We start from the raw sequence: 18,786 nt of genomic DNA, 5'->3' as shown, positions 1-18,786 counted from the left end.
AGGATCCATATTTTTGTTTTAATAAGCTCCAGATCTCTTCCTATATCTGGTCTTTTAAATTTTCAGTTTCAGAATGAGTGGGCCCTCAGGAATATTGCGTATGGGGGCCCATGGGGATACCGTTCCAGCACCATTATGGCGTTTTAATTTATATCTTAATGATTAATTTCATTGATAAGGTCCATGGTTTATATGATACTTTATTCTCTTCAGTTTTTGATTGAAGGTCAGTCACAGGTCAGGCTGTGGAAATCCATCAGCAGGTTCTATGTTGTTTTGGTTTTCTGACCAGCAGCAGTTTTCTGTCAGCTGATTGGTCAAGGTTTGCAAAAGTGACTGCCCGTGAGCGTCTTTTGCCTCTCCGCGGGGAAACTGTTTTTTTTTTAACAGGACACAAAGTTCTGCATGTCCGACTTTGTGTACGGCTATACAAACTGGTTTCCCCACAGACAGGCAGAAGACGCACACAGGCAGTCACCTTTGCAAACTGACCGCCAGGTTTCCATCTCCGGTCCAGTTTCACTGGGCAGAAGACGGTGGGAAAAGTAGTAATAGATGGAGGAGATGTTCTAGCTGTGGGTCAGTCATTTCTATCACCTGGATTATGGAGCAGCTCCCACCCGCCCACCCTCGTTTTTAAAATTTTATCAAACTGTTGCATTGCTTTACTAGTGGGCAATTTTAGTCTCCCAGCTAATGCTGGGAGGACTGGTTTTCATTGAACTTCAGTATTGATTTTTAATTATTTATTGATTATTTTATTATATGGAGATTGTTATTATTATTATTATTATTATTTATTCAGATATGATTCGATTAATTTTAATTAATATTATATTTTGCTAACCCCATAATAAAACGCATTGCAGCCTATTTACCCAAAAAGAAATTGTGTCTGTCTCTGATTTATTCCATGAATTATTTTAGTTTATGGTTATTTACATTCATTATTTTGGAGAACAATGGGACGTGTATCACCATGTTTTCAGGCATTAAGCAAGGAGAGGTATTCTGATAGCACAATGTAATAGCAAAAAGTAGTGGGGAGCTGTCTAGGAGTCACCAGTGCTAGTCAGCAAGGTAACAGTGGACCTTGGGAGAAGCCTGGATCAGGAACAAAGCTAACGTCAGTAACCAGATACAGTAAGTACAACAGGATGCAAATGTAGATTCAAGGGAATATATCAGGATTCATGGACGAACCAAATAGTTGAGTAGCAAAACCTTCAACAGGCAGTGAGTGAAATGTTTAACTGGGTTTTGACACTCGTCCACAAATTGAGGAAACAATGGGGCACATTCATTAAAGGGAGTCAATAGTAAATTAGCTACAACTTAATCACAGTACCTTGTAGAGATGATTGTATAATTTCCAAATATAGCTCTTGTTATATCACCATTTTATTCACATGCACATGAGGGGAAAACTGCTTCCCTGGCAAAGCACTTTTCCCTTATGGTTTACTCTGTTATAAGCCACTGATACACAAAAACATTGTTGATGTTTCTCCCAAGCACACACATGTGTACGTATATGTAAACCCTTAGACTGGATTTAACTATGCACAATATTATTCATGGTATAACCCCATGGAAAACCGTGAGCCATCATTTATCTTGCCCTGAGACATGTACAACAGAATTGAAAAAAGATCCCTGCAAAATTATGCAAAATTTTAACCGTCTTGGTTTTTGTTTTTAAATGCTGGTGTATTTGCAGCAGATGCTACCGTATATCATAAGCTGTACCAAATGCATTATTTTGTGGATTCTGTTTTATGACAAATTTGGAATATCTGAAAAAAGAAAGCTGGAATCAGATTGGTTGCCATCTAAAATGTGACACCTTTCTCACATGAGATTTAATACATGAGGGCCAAACTATTAGAAAGTTGCATAATAAATTACAATAGTAATCAGATATACCATCCCTTTATGCACTTTGTCCATAATATTCCTGTTCTTCAGTTTATATGGGCACTTACAAGACGTGTACACGGTAGAAGACAGATATTGAATGGTGTGAATAATACTCTAATACAAACTGGGAGTAGGAGGAAAGTTTTAATGAAAAAGTTTTGTTTGTCACTCACTCCACATATTCACTATAAATAATGTCTCTTAAAATGAATATTGTACAATACTCTGCACTGCAGATTGTCATTCATTCATTGTCACAGACTGAACGCCGCAAACTAAATTACAATTTCAAAAGATCATAAAAGAGATTTCTAGACAAAAAAAAAAATTAAAATGATACTTACAGGAGGTCCTGTGAAGAGACATGAAAGGAAAACAAAGAAAAATGCATTAGCGATATAAAATAGCTGATTCTCAAAAAACGTACAGCATTTCTCTCTCTCAGATAATAAATTATGGGCACATCTATCTGATGGATACTGGGCATTGGCTTCTGTTCACCTTGGTGTCAAAGTGACAATGGAGTGAAATAAGAGCCTAATGCACCCCATAGACTGTCATGGTTTTGGTTAGATTTCTGAGTTTCATTTACTTTAAATTACTCATATTTTACTAGCACACTTAGAGGCATAATGTGAAGCTCCTGGGCCCCAATGCAGTCAGTAATGAGACTATCAAGTGCCATTTAGAATAGTGGTATATTTTATGTAACAGGAAACTTTGGAGCTCCGTTAGGGTACGTTTTCACGGTGGAAAATGAAGAGAAAATTACTCTATTTTCCGCCGTCGGCATTATTGCACGAGCTAGCAGCAACCAGCTACTGATGCAACGCATCAGCATTCCGTTGTGGAATCCCATTACTAATTAGGCCCAGATGAATGGCCCTAATCGGGAGGGAGTCTCACGCCGCAACCCTGCGGGCGGAATCTTTGGCAAGACTAAGCAGGACACTTCTTTTTTCCGTGTCCTGCTGCAATCTCTGCCTCCCATTGTTTTCAAAGGGAGGAAGATTTGGGGGCGGAATCCACCCCCAAATCTGCAGCAAATTCCTCCGTGTGAACGGACCCTTAGGGTGCTAGCAGAGAAAGGAACCCATTGAAGTCAATGGGGGGCTTTTTTTCAGCGCTGAGTCTGACGCGGATTCCACACTAAATTCAGCACCATTTTCGGCCGTGTGAATGCACCCTTAGGGGGAGTTCACATGGAGTAACGTGCCGCGTGATGTGGCACGTATATGGCATGTGAGACTTTGAGCGCCGTATACGCTCCCATTGATTTCAATGGGAGCCTGGATCATATACGTCGCATTATTTTGCCGCAAAATCACGGCCACAAAATAACGCCGCTTATACGATCCCGGCTCCCATTGAAATCAATGGGAGCGTATACGGCTCTCAAAGACTCACACGCCGTATACGTGCCACATCACGCGTCACGTTACTCCGTGTGAACTCCCCCTTAGAGTCCAGGGTTCCTATAGGTATGCCCCTGCATGCACCACACTATTCTGCCTCCATAGAACAACTGAAAGCAGACAAAGCACCCCTAACTGCTGCCAAGTAATGATACAAATATCTCTAGGGATGTTATCAGCATTTTTTTTCTATATTGTTCTGTAATAGAAATGAAATGCTGGTGTGAACAGAGTCTAAAACCAACATTTCTCTGGCCTTTACATCACTAATACTATAGTCCTGAATATGTGACATAGTGTTATCTGATGACAGCAGTTTAGCAAGCAGTGCACTATGGAGCTCACCTCACATTAGTAGAATATACAACTCATAATACATAACACATAGCTGAAAATAGTGGTCACAGTCGTCTGTACAACATCATCATGAACATGGTAACTCTTCTGATATTATATTTAGCTACACATAAATCTCATTACAATGTAAGCATTGCATTGATGTTTTGCATACAGTACATTACATCCAATGCAGGCTTCTGTAGGGACAGGAAGTAAACATATATCTGTATAGCTGTATCCCTGGAGAAGGGCAGCTTTGTCAACAAGATATACGGTACATAAACAACGAACATGCTCTAGTGGATGGAGAAAAACATTTTTCACAAAACTGGTCAGATTTACAAATCAGAGTTTGCAGAGTTGTAATTTTTTTTTTATTTTTCGGGAGGGATGCCTTTCTATAGGTCTCCTCAGGCAGCAGAGAGGCTAGGTTTACTACTGACTCAGTTATTGTACATTCAAATGAATAGAGGGGCAGAGCAGGAGAAACAGGGACAGTAACATGGAAAGAATGTTAGTGGGTACTACAGTGCAGAGAAGAAGGTACTCAAACAGTACCGCAGCTCTGAGCTGTTACTGGTAACATATTCTATTATCCTTAATAACCTACATAAGATTATGTGTTGATTCCAGTTTTTGTATAGTTTTCTGAGGCTAAATTCCCACGTAGCAAGGTGCAGCAAAAGAGTGCCACGAGAAAAAACGCAGTGACAACGCATTACAGTTTTTCCCACAATGCTTTTCACAGAAAGTCCTGTATGCTCCACTTTCTCCAAAAACAGCAGCACTCTAGTCCGTGGCTTATAGCTGGGATAAACTGCAATGCCAGCCTGCATAAGAGCGCTGCTGTGGAGGAACAGTAGACATTTATCTCTACACTCATACAACCTGCTCTGAATATTGTCTTAGTTATTAATATTATTACTAGTGTTATAGTGTTTTCTAATACACTCTATATGCTGCATAGATTTAACAGCATAAAACTGCTCTTGAATCTATATCATTACTATAAGGGTCCATTCACATCAAGGAAAATGGTGAGGAATTTGGAGTGGAATTTCAGCACTGAAAAAAATCCTGCTAGCAGAAAAAGGAACTCATTGAAGTCAATGGGAGGCTTTTTTTCAGCGCTGAAATTCCACACCAAATTTCTCACCATTTTCCTCCGTGTGAGAGTGCATTCACATGTATTTGGCACTGTTTTTGTCACAATAACTCGAGTAAAGAATCAGCGCTGAAAAACAGACTCCCATTGAGTTCAATGGGTTTGCGTTTTCCGCACAGTATACATTGAAATCAACGGGAGGCTTTTTTACCCATTGATTTCAATGTGTTCCACGTGGAAAATGGAACCCATTGAACTCAATGGGGATCTGTTTTTCAGCGCTGATTCTTTACTTGAGTTATTGTGGCAAAAACAGCACCACAAAACTCAGTGTGAATGCATCCTGAATGCACCCTAAAGCACTAACATATTCTGCCACGCTGTACACAGAATGCATTCCTTTGTGTCAATTCCTGACCACTAAAGTGTACAATAGCCAGCATATACTAAGATTTTATTTTGTGACGTATCTTAGTTGAGTTGTCTCTGGAAAATAAGTGCCACTGCGAATGTAAAACTGAATGTTTTTCGCTTTTAATACCAATCAATGCTTTCAATTAGGTTCTTCAAGGCTAGAAAAGAGTGCAGGGCTAAACAATGAGCTCCGGCAGGTGAAGCCGTAATTCAGTTTTCATATTGAATTTCTTTATTGTAACATTAATTCTGAGCTAGTAAAATGTTTTGTTGTGGGGGAAATATCTCCCTGCAACACAAAATCTGTTTTATGAGAGCTAAAGGACAAATTACTATTCCTATAAAGGTGTAGCATATCAATGCCACATTATTTAGCAGATGGGTTTACGAGAGTTAGCTTATTGCCAATAATTGGCAGGTGCAGACCACAGAAGAGCGAGTTTGCCGTAAAAGCTCAATGCATACTTATGGCGCAGATGTTATAACAAAAAAGCACGAGGTGACGTTACGTGAAAAATAATTAGCTGCTTACAATACTGGAGAGCTTATACTTCATGTACTGTATATTGCCAGGTAACTTTCTGGAAGAACCCTCGAATAGTATTTAAAGGGAAACTCTAAACTGTCACCATTTATTTATACTTAGCTGGAGCTAAAAAGGCTGCATGAAAAACCGCTGTAGAAACGCATTACGATCTTTCCCGGAGTGCTTTCACAGAAAGTCCGCAGAGTTTTCCTCTGTGGATTTTCTGCTTCAATTATACTTAATCGGAAACAGCCAGCTTTCCATAGGTATAAGTGACACGCTGAAGTTTCCAAAAACTCAGCTGTTTTGTAAATCATAGCATATCCGCTGTGGGTATTTTTCTACAATGTGTGGATGGCCACTTTGCAGAGACTGTAAAATGCCGAGATTTACGCCATGTGGGCCTTCAGCCCCAGTCCCTATGAATCTCATCCACACATTGCAGAAAAATCCCCTACCGTATTTTTTCCTGCAATGCTTTTTCACTGTGGTCCGCTACGTGGGGCTTTAGCTTTAAAGTTTCTTTATATGCAATTTTAGTAATGACATTATGTAAAATAAGTTTAAATGCCATATACACTATATGTGCATTACCTTATAGGCGCCACTCAGCAGAAAAGTCTTAAACATGCCCAATCTGTTTTCATTGACAACCCAAAGGATAGGAAATATCACTTCAAATCTGTTCTAAATCCTTTGCATGAAAACTTCTCGTGGTAGTTATACCCTAGTCGTAGTGCCTGCTCAGTGAAGATGGATGTACTTGTACTAGCCTTATCACCACACTATGCATGCAGTGTCACAACAGATTCTCAGTGCAAGCACGCCCAGCTTTAGGCCTTATTCACATGTCTGCTTATCACCTATGTGTGGCAAATACGCATTTATGTCAATGTGATTATTCAGATGTCTGTATTTTTTGGCAAGCCATTGGTCCACAAAAAACAACGGAAGCTTTTCCTTTTTTTCCCATCACATTATTAAAAGTTTGTGAGCATGTGAAAAAGACTCATAGATATGTAAAATGTAGAAGTTGGGGGAAAAAAAGGTGACATGCCTTTCAACCATGGACAGCACCCCACCCACAATGAGAAGGGGTGCTATCTGTAATAGCATGGACCTGGACATGTGAATGACGCCTTTTTACGCATGCGCTATTATTAGAAGGCAACACCACTAGTATGGAAATTAGAATGGGCTCGAGTTCATGTATAATCCAGATCTATTCTTATAGAAAGTGGCCTAATGTATGTAAGCTAATTTTTCCATAGTTTACAATACATACAATGGTACATAAGTTGATAAACTAGAGAATAGCTTACCTGGTTCACCTCTTCTGCCCCTCTTGCCTCTTTGCCCAGGTGGACCTAATAAAAATAGAAATATTAAGTTACCTTTGTGCTTAGGTAAAAGTAATGTATTCGACAATGTAAGAAAACATTTTTTTGCGTTAAGTTTTGCTATTGGCTGCATACATAAAGCACAATTTTTTATTTTTCTGTGCTATAAAGTGCCATAGTAATACAACTGACTTGTGACTGGTTTACATGATGGTCTGACCTTGTCAGCGCTTGAACCTATGACCTTTTAGTCAAAGCATTAGCAGAGGCTGGAGCCGGAGAAATGACTTCTAAGGTAATTTCATGACTTTACTATTAATGTTCATGACAAGCAATTATTCACAGGATTATTCATTATGAATGAAATGTAGATTGAAGTCTGCTTGGAAATACCAAAGGCAATTTAATAAAACCTACAGGCTACACATATACAGCAAATCTAAACCAGCAGAACCACATTACAAACGCATGTCAAGTTAACCTCCAAACTGGGAAGGACATCTATGTCAGTCACTCCTGCTTAAATCGTAGAAAACACGGACAAATGGAAAGCTCTATGATACAACATATACCATTATACATTAGTTATACTGGTACCTACATGTTGTGCAGTGTTGTAGAGGTGTGTTCACTTACAATGGTTGCTGCACTGAATGGGGCTCACAATGCCATGTTCCTACATCAAACATAACCACAATCTCAGAAGCCTATTAACGTGAACCAAAGGTCACACAAAGTACATGTTTATATATGGTAGAAAATAGCACAAATTTTATATTATGTAATTCTATGTAAAAACGATTAGGGCTGAGGCCTAAGTTACAGAAATGCAAAAGGAATGGGAAATATATAGGAAGTACTTCTATGACTCCATTCTGCTCAATCCACTGCTGGCTTTGGCTTAAAAACCATGGCAAAATCTGAAAGAAAAAAAAGAGACTTATCCGAAATGTGGGGCCTCAGCCGAAAAGTGAACTGAAAAGTTGCATGATTATCTTGTGGAGTTTCAGTCTTATTTGCTACGAATTCTTCCACAGAAAATCCAGCATATGTGAATATTAACTAAAGCCTCATTCACATGCCCACATCCATGGATGTATGAGGTCTATGCTATTCACAGACAGCACTCTACCCTGCTCATTTACGGGTGGTGTGATGTCTGTGGTTGATCCACTTCTTATGTCAACTTTTTGTTTGTTTAATTTTCAATATTTTGTGTGTATGAGTCTTTTTTCACCGACCCATACATTATCAATCATATGATGCATCCGTGATGCATCAACTTCAGTGAAAAAAAAACAAAGACCTGCTTCCTGGTTCAGTCTGCAAAAAAACATGACATAGCCTGGAAACTAAATAAAGTGATGTAAAGCCTGAAACAGAAACTGTACACGTCCAGGAAATATTTACTTTCATAGCACTGCATGTGGTAGGAAGAAGGTAGATTAGTAGTCATAGATTCCCAGGTCTCTGCCATGGTGTCCTACTAAATAGTCAATCATTTACCGTTCCGATCGCAATCACAATTCTACAATTTGCAAATTCATATTTGAAATTCATTAACTCATTGTTTTCCAAAATCATACAGAATAGGATTATTTGGCCAATGTTTACTTTAAAAATACAGAGAAGCCCATTATTGTGATAGGAATAAAGAGGATTAAGTCAGTAAGTTTCCCACGTACACCATATTTCCTGAGGAAAACATACCTCAAAACTTTTTCAATATGAATATTCAAGAGATGACTTCAAAAATAAAAAATGAACATTTTTGGACAACCCCAGCTTAAGAATGTTGCCCTTGTCTGCATTTATTGGTTTATTCGAGAGGATTCTGTTATTAACAGTCATTGTTAATTTATCCAGGCTATATCGGGTATGCATATCAGATTAAGAAAATCCAACTAAGAGTTCAGCCCCCAAATGTCAAATGTAGAGCCCCATGTTGCGAAAGCACAACGTTTTTGCCACTGCAGAAATACTGCGCTGCGTTTTATAGTACCTGCCAAGTGAATGAGCTTCTAGTCAATCTCATCAACCTATTGCAGAAATTAAATCGGCGCCTGTGTTTTTGAAAATCGCAGCATGCCAATGATATAGTTTTAATTTAAGTTTAATTTAATATAGGTTTAATTAAGGAAGAAATAAACCTGATGCATTTCGCAATGTCAGGCCTTAGCCTCCAAATGAAATAGAGAAAATGCTGCCAACAAATGTCAACATTCTTTAAGTGACATCTGGCTGAATTTCCAGACATGCTTATCCAACAAGGCCTTAATGAGCATGGGAATTGGCACCATATATAGGAAATTCCCATGCTAATTTAGAATTATATTAGTTTATTATGTTTCTAATTAATTTACACAAAAAGGATAAACAGAAGTAAAGGGATAAGAAAATATTAAGGATGTTTATGTCTACACCAATAATCATGTGAAAAATGTTCGATAGGTTATGAGCTACTAAGAAATTACTGTATAATGCAAATAAGGTACGAGAGCTTGTCCCCTGATCTTAGTACACTGTACTCGACTACAAGGCATCACATTAATAGCAGAACAAATTATCTAAAATTAAAATATACAATAAAAAAAACTACGGAGAAAGTTTTCCTGAAAATCCCGTTCCCTTCATGTATATGAAAGTTCTTCTTCTTCTACTTATCTCCCCACCAGACCTAACTCTTCTTTCATTGTGACATTCATTTTATTGAGTCTGCAGGAAGCAATGTGTTGAAAGGAACAACGGGGCACCTTGTTGAAGGTGGAAACAGGGAGTTTTGGCATTCGCTGCTGAAAAGATTAGGCTGCTTCTGTTTGCATTTGAGGGAACTGTGCAGATACAGCTTCATGTTCAAAAAATCCTGTCAAAGGTCCTAAAATGTCACCGAAAAAAAAAATGCTGTTTGTGTGTGGGCTAATAAAGTCTGTCTCAGGCAATCCAAGGATTAGTTCTCGAAGAAAAACAGCAGCAAGCTTTTGAAAAGACAGATGAATTGAGAATCTCTCTCATCAATGTTGACACTGTTTCGTAATGGTCACATATTGCCATGTTCTTGAAAATGTCATGTTCCTTTCAGGAACACAAGTGACGGAAATGAACTGGCTGGTTACCCCGGACTTGCATATAGTATTTTTCTTCTATGCTATTTCAATGAACACGTATATATAATGATATCATATCCGCGATTACAGCAAATAGCTTCAACATGCCATTAATTTTCTATTGTGGAGGAACTGTTGATACCATCAGTAAATGGAAATGGCTCAAAGAAAAGTAATTTTAAGTGGCAGCACTATTTGTAAAATAGACTTGCCTTCACAATGACTCATTGTAGCATTGCCACAGTTTGACAGAATGCCAAGATTGTAAGGCACAGTGTCACTATGTCATCCATACAATGACATATTAGTCTCATGGGATTCAAAGGCATACACTATAAAATAAAATGTACCCACATAATTAATGCAATAAAACGATACAACCTCATATATGGATGACTTTCCCAATTATAAGTACCGTAATAATGCTACATTTTTCAAAAGATAATTTCTATAACACTTTAAAGTAAAAAAAAATAAAAAATTTATATGATGATGTTACAAAGTATCAGTATTTACATGTGTGTGCAAGTCCTGATATCTGATGTATGATGGCCCTCCTCCCTGTAAGTAGACTTGCACAGACATGGGCACACTCGTGGTGATAAGGGGGATATTCAAAAAGGCAATCTGGCTTGGGCAAGGCATTCATATAAAGGGTAGACTAAAATTGGGCCACTATCAGGTAAACAGTATATGGAAATACTGAGACAACTCTTGGCAGGTGTTTTGTCATCTTATATCCACAATAACAGACATATCATTGAGTATAGGGTAAGCCAGGGCAACCAATAAGTTTTCTAAATAAATAAGATAATTTAATAGAATCTTGACGGTTTTGAATATTATTTTGAGTTGCCCTGAGATCGACACTTTTCCCTAATGTACAGGATAGTTAAAAAGTGTCTGATTGTTGGAGGACCCACTGCTGGAACCTCAAAAAATCTTCAGAAACACAGATCCTAAGTGTTCTTGTTTGAATGCAATAGTGGTCAGACATGCGACTTGCCACTAAATTTGAAATCTATGTAACTAATGAAGATAGACGAGTGCTGTACTTGACTATTTACCTCAATTCCTTAGGCTTTGGATAGAGCAGTAGCACACATGCTTGACCACCGGTCTTTTTTAAACAGGGAATAATGCCCTATCCTTTTTGTGACTGCTAGGGTCCAGCCACGTATCATCTATTCTGTGGGATTTCCCCTTTCAAGGGGTTTTCCAGACAATTTTTCTTATTAAGTGTCTATCGGTGCTATTAATGGGTTAATAAATGTACCCATATATTTTTAGTGTGTTTTCAGTGACTTCTGGGTGTCTCTAGTGGCTCCTGCTTTTGTTTACATCTTCCTTACTAACCCTCTCAGCTCTCTACCTCCAGCTTCCTCACTCCCCCCATACACTCCGCCCTGTCTCTCTAGCTATCCTGTCCTTCCCTACCTACTAAGCCCAACTCCGACCCATATTACATACTTATCCTCCAGGCTTCTTCCTGTGAGACGGCTCCTCCTCGTGTACTGTCTGTTCAAGCTCTTCTTCTCCAGCGATGAGTCACCTCTACTGTACATGTGTGGACACGCAATAGAGGTGATTTACCGGCAGCAGTGCGTGCACACTGCTAGGAGAAGAGTGCGCGTCCTGCCAGTACAAAGGGAGGAGCCACCTCACCGGAAGAAGCCATGGATGGGAAGTATGAGTGGAGTAGATGGGGAGTAGTAGTGATGATCCATTTCTGGAAATGAGGAAACAAATCGTCACCGGACAATCAGAAAATTTCCCTGGGGCATGACCGCCCCAAGGATATGGGTAAATATACACTTTTTATTAATAATGTTATTTAGAAAGTAGGAGGAGGGTGTTTAGATTAGTGTAGGGATTTCAAATTATCCTGGACAACTACTTTAAATTAAACATAAAATAAGGTTAGGGTATTTTAATTTCAGATATGAGAACGTGAATCCAATGACATTAGTGAATCTCTTTTTTGATCTGTTATTAGACATAAAATTTATATATGATTGAAAAAAAAGACTTGTATGAACAATTGTAGAAAACAAAAAAAAGATAATAATAACCCAACAATTAATTTTATGACAAGGTTAGAAACGCGACCTTTTTTTTCCCCAATAATTATTCCGTGCGGTATTTACTACCCTCAAAAACCATTATGGTAATAGCTCTGGGGTACAGTAAATAAGGTATTCCAGTATAATCCAGAATACTGTGATTACCTAAGCATCGCATGTCATTTCTACTACACTGCTAAATGTGCTGGTTAAAACAAGGATACAGCCTTTGGCGCCTGGTATTGAAATCTTACATTTCAGTATGAAATATTTTGTTCCTTAGGTGTCTACTCCAATTTCCAACTTCTTATGTTAAAGAAAAATTGTGTTCCAATGGGAATAGACCGATTCTATAAAGATTAATGAATGCAAGCTATACTATGGACAGCAAGGGAATTATCTTATACCTAAGCTTCACATCACAGCTGCTCGCCTCAATGGATTCACAAACATTGCTCGAAAACATGATAGAGGCAATTCAAATAAAAAAAAAACATATTGCTCACAAGGTCTGACTACATATAGTAAATGGCATGCCTATTAAATGGAAAAATACAAAAATGTGATTTACTTTCATGCAGGTATTTCAATTTCATCAAGCACATGTACAGGCCTCTAACCATGGCAAGGTAAAGTATTGTTTCCAGATGGCAAATGTCAGGCTGCCAAGGTTTAAAGTAAAATATGACACATATTTGTAGAGAAATGTGTTTCTAATACTCGCTATCAGTCTACCGCTTCCATAAAATCCTTTGACTTTATAAACTGTTGGTGATAATGAAGCATTGTCTGTATCTCTGTATGTATACCTTCTTTCTTCACTTAACAATGTAGTTTTATCACTAAAGGAAATAGACGGCAGGAATTTAGCTAGAGAGATATACATATATAAATGTATACAGTTATACTGTTACATGGTAGTTATATCCCTATATTTATTTATGGAATGTATTATTAATTTCTGCTAGAAACTTCTTCCATAATTAAATTCTGATTTTAACTTGAGTTTGACTTTATAGACTTTGACCTCTGCCTTGTTCCTAGATATTGCTATTACTTTGCCCTTTGGATACTTTGTCTAATCTCATTCTATCTGCCTCTTGTGTCCATTCCTGCCCATCTTGGCCTTGGCTTTTTGCATTCTGACTAGTCTCCTGGTGATGAATCCTACCTCTATTACTGACTATGAGCATGGTGGCTCAGTAGTAAACAGTGATGCTGCCTTGCAGCACTGGGGTCCTGGTCAGGGGCGTAACTTGAGGGTTGCAGTTGCATCGGGGCCAAGGAGCCTTAGAGAGCCCATAAGCACTGGCATCAGTATATGTTTTCAGCTTCCATCTGGCCCATAAGCCAAGGAGTCCTACAGATTACGCTAACCACACTAAGGTTAATTAAATTCCTTAGCACCTGTAACCATCACTATCAAGAATTCACTGCAGGGATGAGGTAGGGGGTCCCAGACAAAAGACTGCACTGTGGCCCACAAGACTTTAGTTACACCACTGGTACAGGGTTTAAATACTACAAAGGTCAAGTGACTTTGCTTGGGTTTCCTCCAGTTTCCTCTCACATACCAAAAAATATACTTATCTATTTGGCTATCCTGTAACACAACTGACCATTGTGGGTGTTGGTGATGAGTCCCTTGATGAAAAAAGAGCATTACAAATCCTTGTCATTGTCACTGACTATGCTATATCTTTATCATTGTTACTGCCATCAATTGGGGACTATTAGTCTCAATATGATTGGAGAAAGTAAAGTTACACAGATACATAGTTACATAGTAGATGAGGTTGGATGAAGGACACATTGTCTCATATTATTCCAGGCCAAGCTTGCTCTAGTGTCTATGCCACATGGCCAAGGCAACTGAAATGACACCAAATCTTAGCGCGAAGATAAGGGTATTATCACATGTCTTTGGCTGATCTCATGTGATCACTACATTGTTTGCCTCTCCTGCCTTATTTAACAGTTCCAAAATTAATTAAAGGGGTTGTCCCATCACAAGGATCCTATCTATACTGCTTGTTAATGTGAATGTAAGACTTTTCCTAAATACACTGCTTCAGCAAAACTGCTTTGTTTGTCCACTATATTACTTTATTCATTTTTTTTTGACACATCCCTTGACTTATCTGGTCATAAGTCAAGTGATGTATCTGCTGCTCTGAGGGGGGAGGGAGGAGGGGCTAAGTGCACGGGAGCGAGCCTGGAGGGGGGTAGTTTACACTTTGGGGGGAGGGAAGGGGCCACCAATACAGACCCGGCATCCGCTGTAATAGAGAGGCGGATGCCGGGGAGTGTAGACGCCGGCACAGGTGAAGCCAGCAGCGGCAGGAGCGATGCTGCTATTCTGGAGGGGAGGGGGAGGGGCGGAGGAGCGGAATAGCAGTATCGCTCCTGCCACTGCTGGCTTCACCTGTGCCGGCGTCTACACTCCCTGGCATCCGCCTCTCTATTACAGCGGATGCCCGGTCTGTATTACATTATGAAGGCTGTACGTCCGATGCCACGCAGGGCCAGCGGCATAGAAGCGTCGTCTTCTCACCACTGGCTTTGCATATGTAACCCCGCCCACCAATGACGCAACAAAGCCGGAAGACAGAAGAATTTACTGCAGCGAAGACTAGCGAGTATGCGACGTGGGACAACCCCTTTAAGGGTAGTCCAAAATACCATACTAATAATAATGTCCTGTAGAGGCCTTTAAAAGAAGCAGAAATAAGCCTTTGTGGCCACAAACCAATGAAGTAATGAAAAGATAATCATCATATGGGAACCCAACAGGAAATTTTCATATGGAAAAGCAAATAAAAAACTCAACTGCTCACCAAATTGTGAATTGATCCCATATAAACAGATGAACGGAAATTGAAGCTTGGGCTGCTGTGAACTATGCCGCTGTACACACATGTATTTTAACTTCTAGCAATAAAAGCTATGTTTTATTATAACTAATTCGTGGTTTGGGAGGGATACTGGAAAAACTTTTTTCTCTTGTTTGGAAATTTTCATATGCCATAAAAAACTGGGGGAGATTTATTATGCTGGTGGTTGTGCTTAATTTTTGACAAGGTTCACGCCTCATCATAAGTTAAGTGAAATCTATGTCAGGTCGAGGTGGTGTAGATTTCAGTCATCATTTACCCCAGTTTGTCACCTTCTTTTCACCAAAAAATTATTGCAGGGAGAATAACTCCCCCTCATGATCTTTTCAGGACATCTCCAATTCTTTTTAAGGCAAATGGACATCATAAATAAGCAGCACAACAGACCTTGACTTTAGTTATTGAGGATCTACCAATCCACATAAATTACATGATTGGCCCTTCATGTGAAGGAAAAGTAGGGCAGCCACACCTGCGCATGGGCAAAAATCCCTAGTGACCAGATGGTAATGCCAAGGGTTTCTATAGCTGAGTCCACAGCAAACAGCAAATCTCTAGATCAACTTCAATTGCCTTGCTGTGACTCTGGGCACCCCTGAAAAAAATGTTCCTTAGGATGCCCATGCCAAATATTTTTTTTTATCAAAAGACAAGAAATGGCAGTTTTGATGTTGTTTTAGTGCATGCATTTTTTTCTGATGCAGTTTTAACTGCACCACAACTGCATCATGTAATTGAAGCCTCAAAGGTACATTATTCTATACCTCTACCCAGCACATATCAAAATTCATCTTTTACCATCACTACACTTACCAGTGGCCTAACACACAATATATGACTCCCCAGTGGCCCACAAACACTTAATAATGCTCCCAGAGACTTAATAATGTGTCAGGTGCTTCCCCAGTCTATAGAAATGCTCCCCAGTGGCCAGTTGTGCCTTATGAATAAGAGACAAAAATACTTCCTTGTTCCCCCAGAGCTCTCACCTCCTCTCTTCCTCTGGCCTTCAGCTCTCATGTCTGCACTGAGCCACAGTCATCAATAGCAAGCGCCTGAGGGATGGAGTAGAAAGCTAATGCCTTCTAATCATCATTGAATTCAACTTATATGTGTCCCAAGAATGCAAATAATGTTGAATGATGACATGCAGAAATTTTCTTCCAGAGTGCTAAGACACCTTGGGCAGGTTCCCATGGCACCCTATTTGGGAAACAATGCCATAGACTGTAAGCTCTTGTGAGCAGAGCCCTCACTCTCGTTGTGTGAATTAATGATTAATGTATTCATCTGTAATAAATCATTTTGTCTGTATGTGAATCCTATGATTTGTAAAGTGCTATGGAATATATAAAATGATTATAAAAAAATATATTTTATAAACTTATTACAGACTTTTACAGCTGTACGGTTACTATATCGTTCCTAAATCATCTCCATTTACCTACAGTAAATAGTCTGTTCTCCTTATATAATCACAACAATTTCTGTACTAAACCTATATCCAATTGCTATTGCTACTTTCACAGTTTCTACAATAATTTGCCAAGTGAATCTCTGCATTGTCTATAAGCAGCGTACAAGTACAACTGTACTGTTGAGCTTCAGGCAACAAATACGTCGTGTATATTTTAGACAATAATGCATGAAAAATCGCCTAGTATCATTCTTTGTGACATTTTCTATACATTTTCTTAAGATAGGAACCTCTATCTCTTGGCATGTAGAATATAAACTCTAGATTTGGAAATTATTCAGAATGTGTGTGGGAGAGATGATTCTTGGCACCGTGTATGATATATATTCAAACAATATCTGCAAACACTCAGTCTCTTTCCAGACTGTTTTGCAGAAATCATCCAAAAAAACACTATTTGTATATATATGAAAAATAAATAGAGTTATAACTGTTATAATAATATAGCAGAGGTTCCTGGTGAGGTGAGGACCAGGGATAGATAGATAGATAGATAGATAGATAGATAGATAGATAGATAGATAGATAGATAGATAGATAGATAGATAGATAGAGTTTGTAGGTAAGATAGATAGATAGATAGATAGATAGATAGATAGATAGATAGATAGATAGATAGAATTTAACTATCTGTACATGTTATATACTGTACATAACAGTGCATAATTAATATTAGATAGCTAGACTAACACAATAAATACACGATGGGTGGATGGATGGATGGATGGATGGATAGATAGATAGATAGATAGATAGATAGATAGATAGATAGATAGATGAAATAAAAATATAGGTAATGTTATAGAAGTTTTGCCTTCGAGTTGCTGATATGGTCACATCTATCAGATTGGCTCTTTCAACAAGGGTTTCCAATGTCAACTCAGAACAGAATCTCACTTTCATGGTTAAAAGAATTTACAAAAACATTAAGTGAGTTATGAGAGAAAAAGCAAAAGAGGAAAGAAATCTGTTTCCCCAAAAGGATTTCTTGTAAGTTCTGTTTTATGCATTAGTCTGAGCACATCCTGAAAGATATGAAACAGTAGTTGGCTCTTTTCAGACTCTTCTATGTAGAAGCAGTAGCACCTACAGCAAATAAATCATCCTGCAGTATAATAAAAGACAGCAGGAAGCGTGTGCTTTCTTTCTTCCCATTTAAAGATGCAGAACAGCCCTGTCAGAGTGGAAAACTCATTTTCTGTTTGGAACCTTGAATGTATGAAATAAAGGAGTACAACGATGTGGACAAGAGTCACTTGTTTTACCTTCCCTCAGCCTCCTACTTGACAACCCCTTTAATACGCATTGTGTGCATACACAGTGTCATGGTTGGTACCAAATGATGGGTTGGGGAGTAGAGTTCCTCTTTCAATAATGTGAAATATGAAGAAATTCACAAGCAGACAAATTGTACACCCTATATGCTGTCCTATATGTGGGAAGCAGGATATATAGCATATTGATGAATAATATTGTGGGAGACGTACAGATACATAAGTCCTTGATCTTTGTAAGCTCAGGAGTCAGATGGGCAGTGCACTATAATAGACAGCTATGTGAGTATGCACATACATCATATAGTCACTGACCATACTGGAGTCCTAAGCTCAGGAAGAGCTGGCAATGAAATGAATAAAACATACAAGTTCTACTATTTCCCAGAAACCATATAACTTTCAGGCCAGCTCCTCCTGCTCTATAACATGCTGCCTGCAGATCACACACCATGCTCAATGTGCCCAGTTCACTTTAATGGGTTAATAATGAAACACAAAAACACAATGGCAATGATTTATGGAGTGTTATCTTCTTGGAGGCTCTCCATACGTTGGAAGGAAATGAAAATGTCATATGGCAGTATAAAATTTCATTTGATCTTTTTCCAGTCATTGGCTATTATTATAATGAAACTACTCCTGATACTTATTTGTAGCCAATATTTGCTTGTATTTACTGAATATTGATCATGTAAAACATTGAGTTCTATGAGATCACATTCCCTGCTGCTAAATGCACTGACAGATTTGAGACTGAAAACAACAGGGAAAATGTTCTTGAAACTATAGCTATTACTTCCGCCATAAAAGTGAATCTGCACACTTTACTCCTCTGGCAAGCTTTCATAGTTATGATGATAGATGAAAGTATTCAGTGAACGCTTTGGTTTTGCATTTCACGTGTGACGACAT

General features: G+C 38.7%; 1 protein-coding gene across 1 annotated transcript in view; it reads right to left on the bottom strand.

Moving 5' to 3' along the window:
- The window catches only part of COL25A1 (collagen type XXV alpha 1 chain), a 305,016-nt gene that overhangs the window by 125,525 nt on the left and 160,705 nt on the right, over positions 1-18,786 (bottom strand). The window contains exons 3-4 of the mRNA XM_075287294.1: positions 7,042-7,086; positions 2,265-2,272 (exon numbers count right to left, since the gene is read on the bottom strand). Coding sequence (XP_075143395.1) covers positions 2,265-2,272; positions 7,042-7,086 — 53 coding nt within the window. The remainder of the gene's footprint in view (positions 1-2,264; positions 2,273-7,041; positions 7,087-18,786) is intronic.

This window comes from Leptodactylus fuscus, chromosome 1 (assembly GCF_031893055.1).
Source record: "Leptodactylus fuscus isolate aLepFus1 chromosome 1, aLepFus1.hap2, whole genome shotgun sequence".
NCBI classification, from domain to species: domain Eukaryota; kingdom Metazoa; phylum Chordata; class Amphibia; order Anura; family Leptodactylidae; genus Leptodactylus; species Leptodactylus fuscus.
This window is presented reverse-complemented; position numbering and strand designations above follow the sequence as displayed.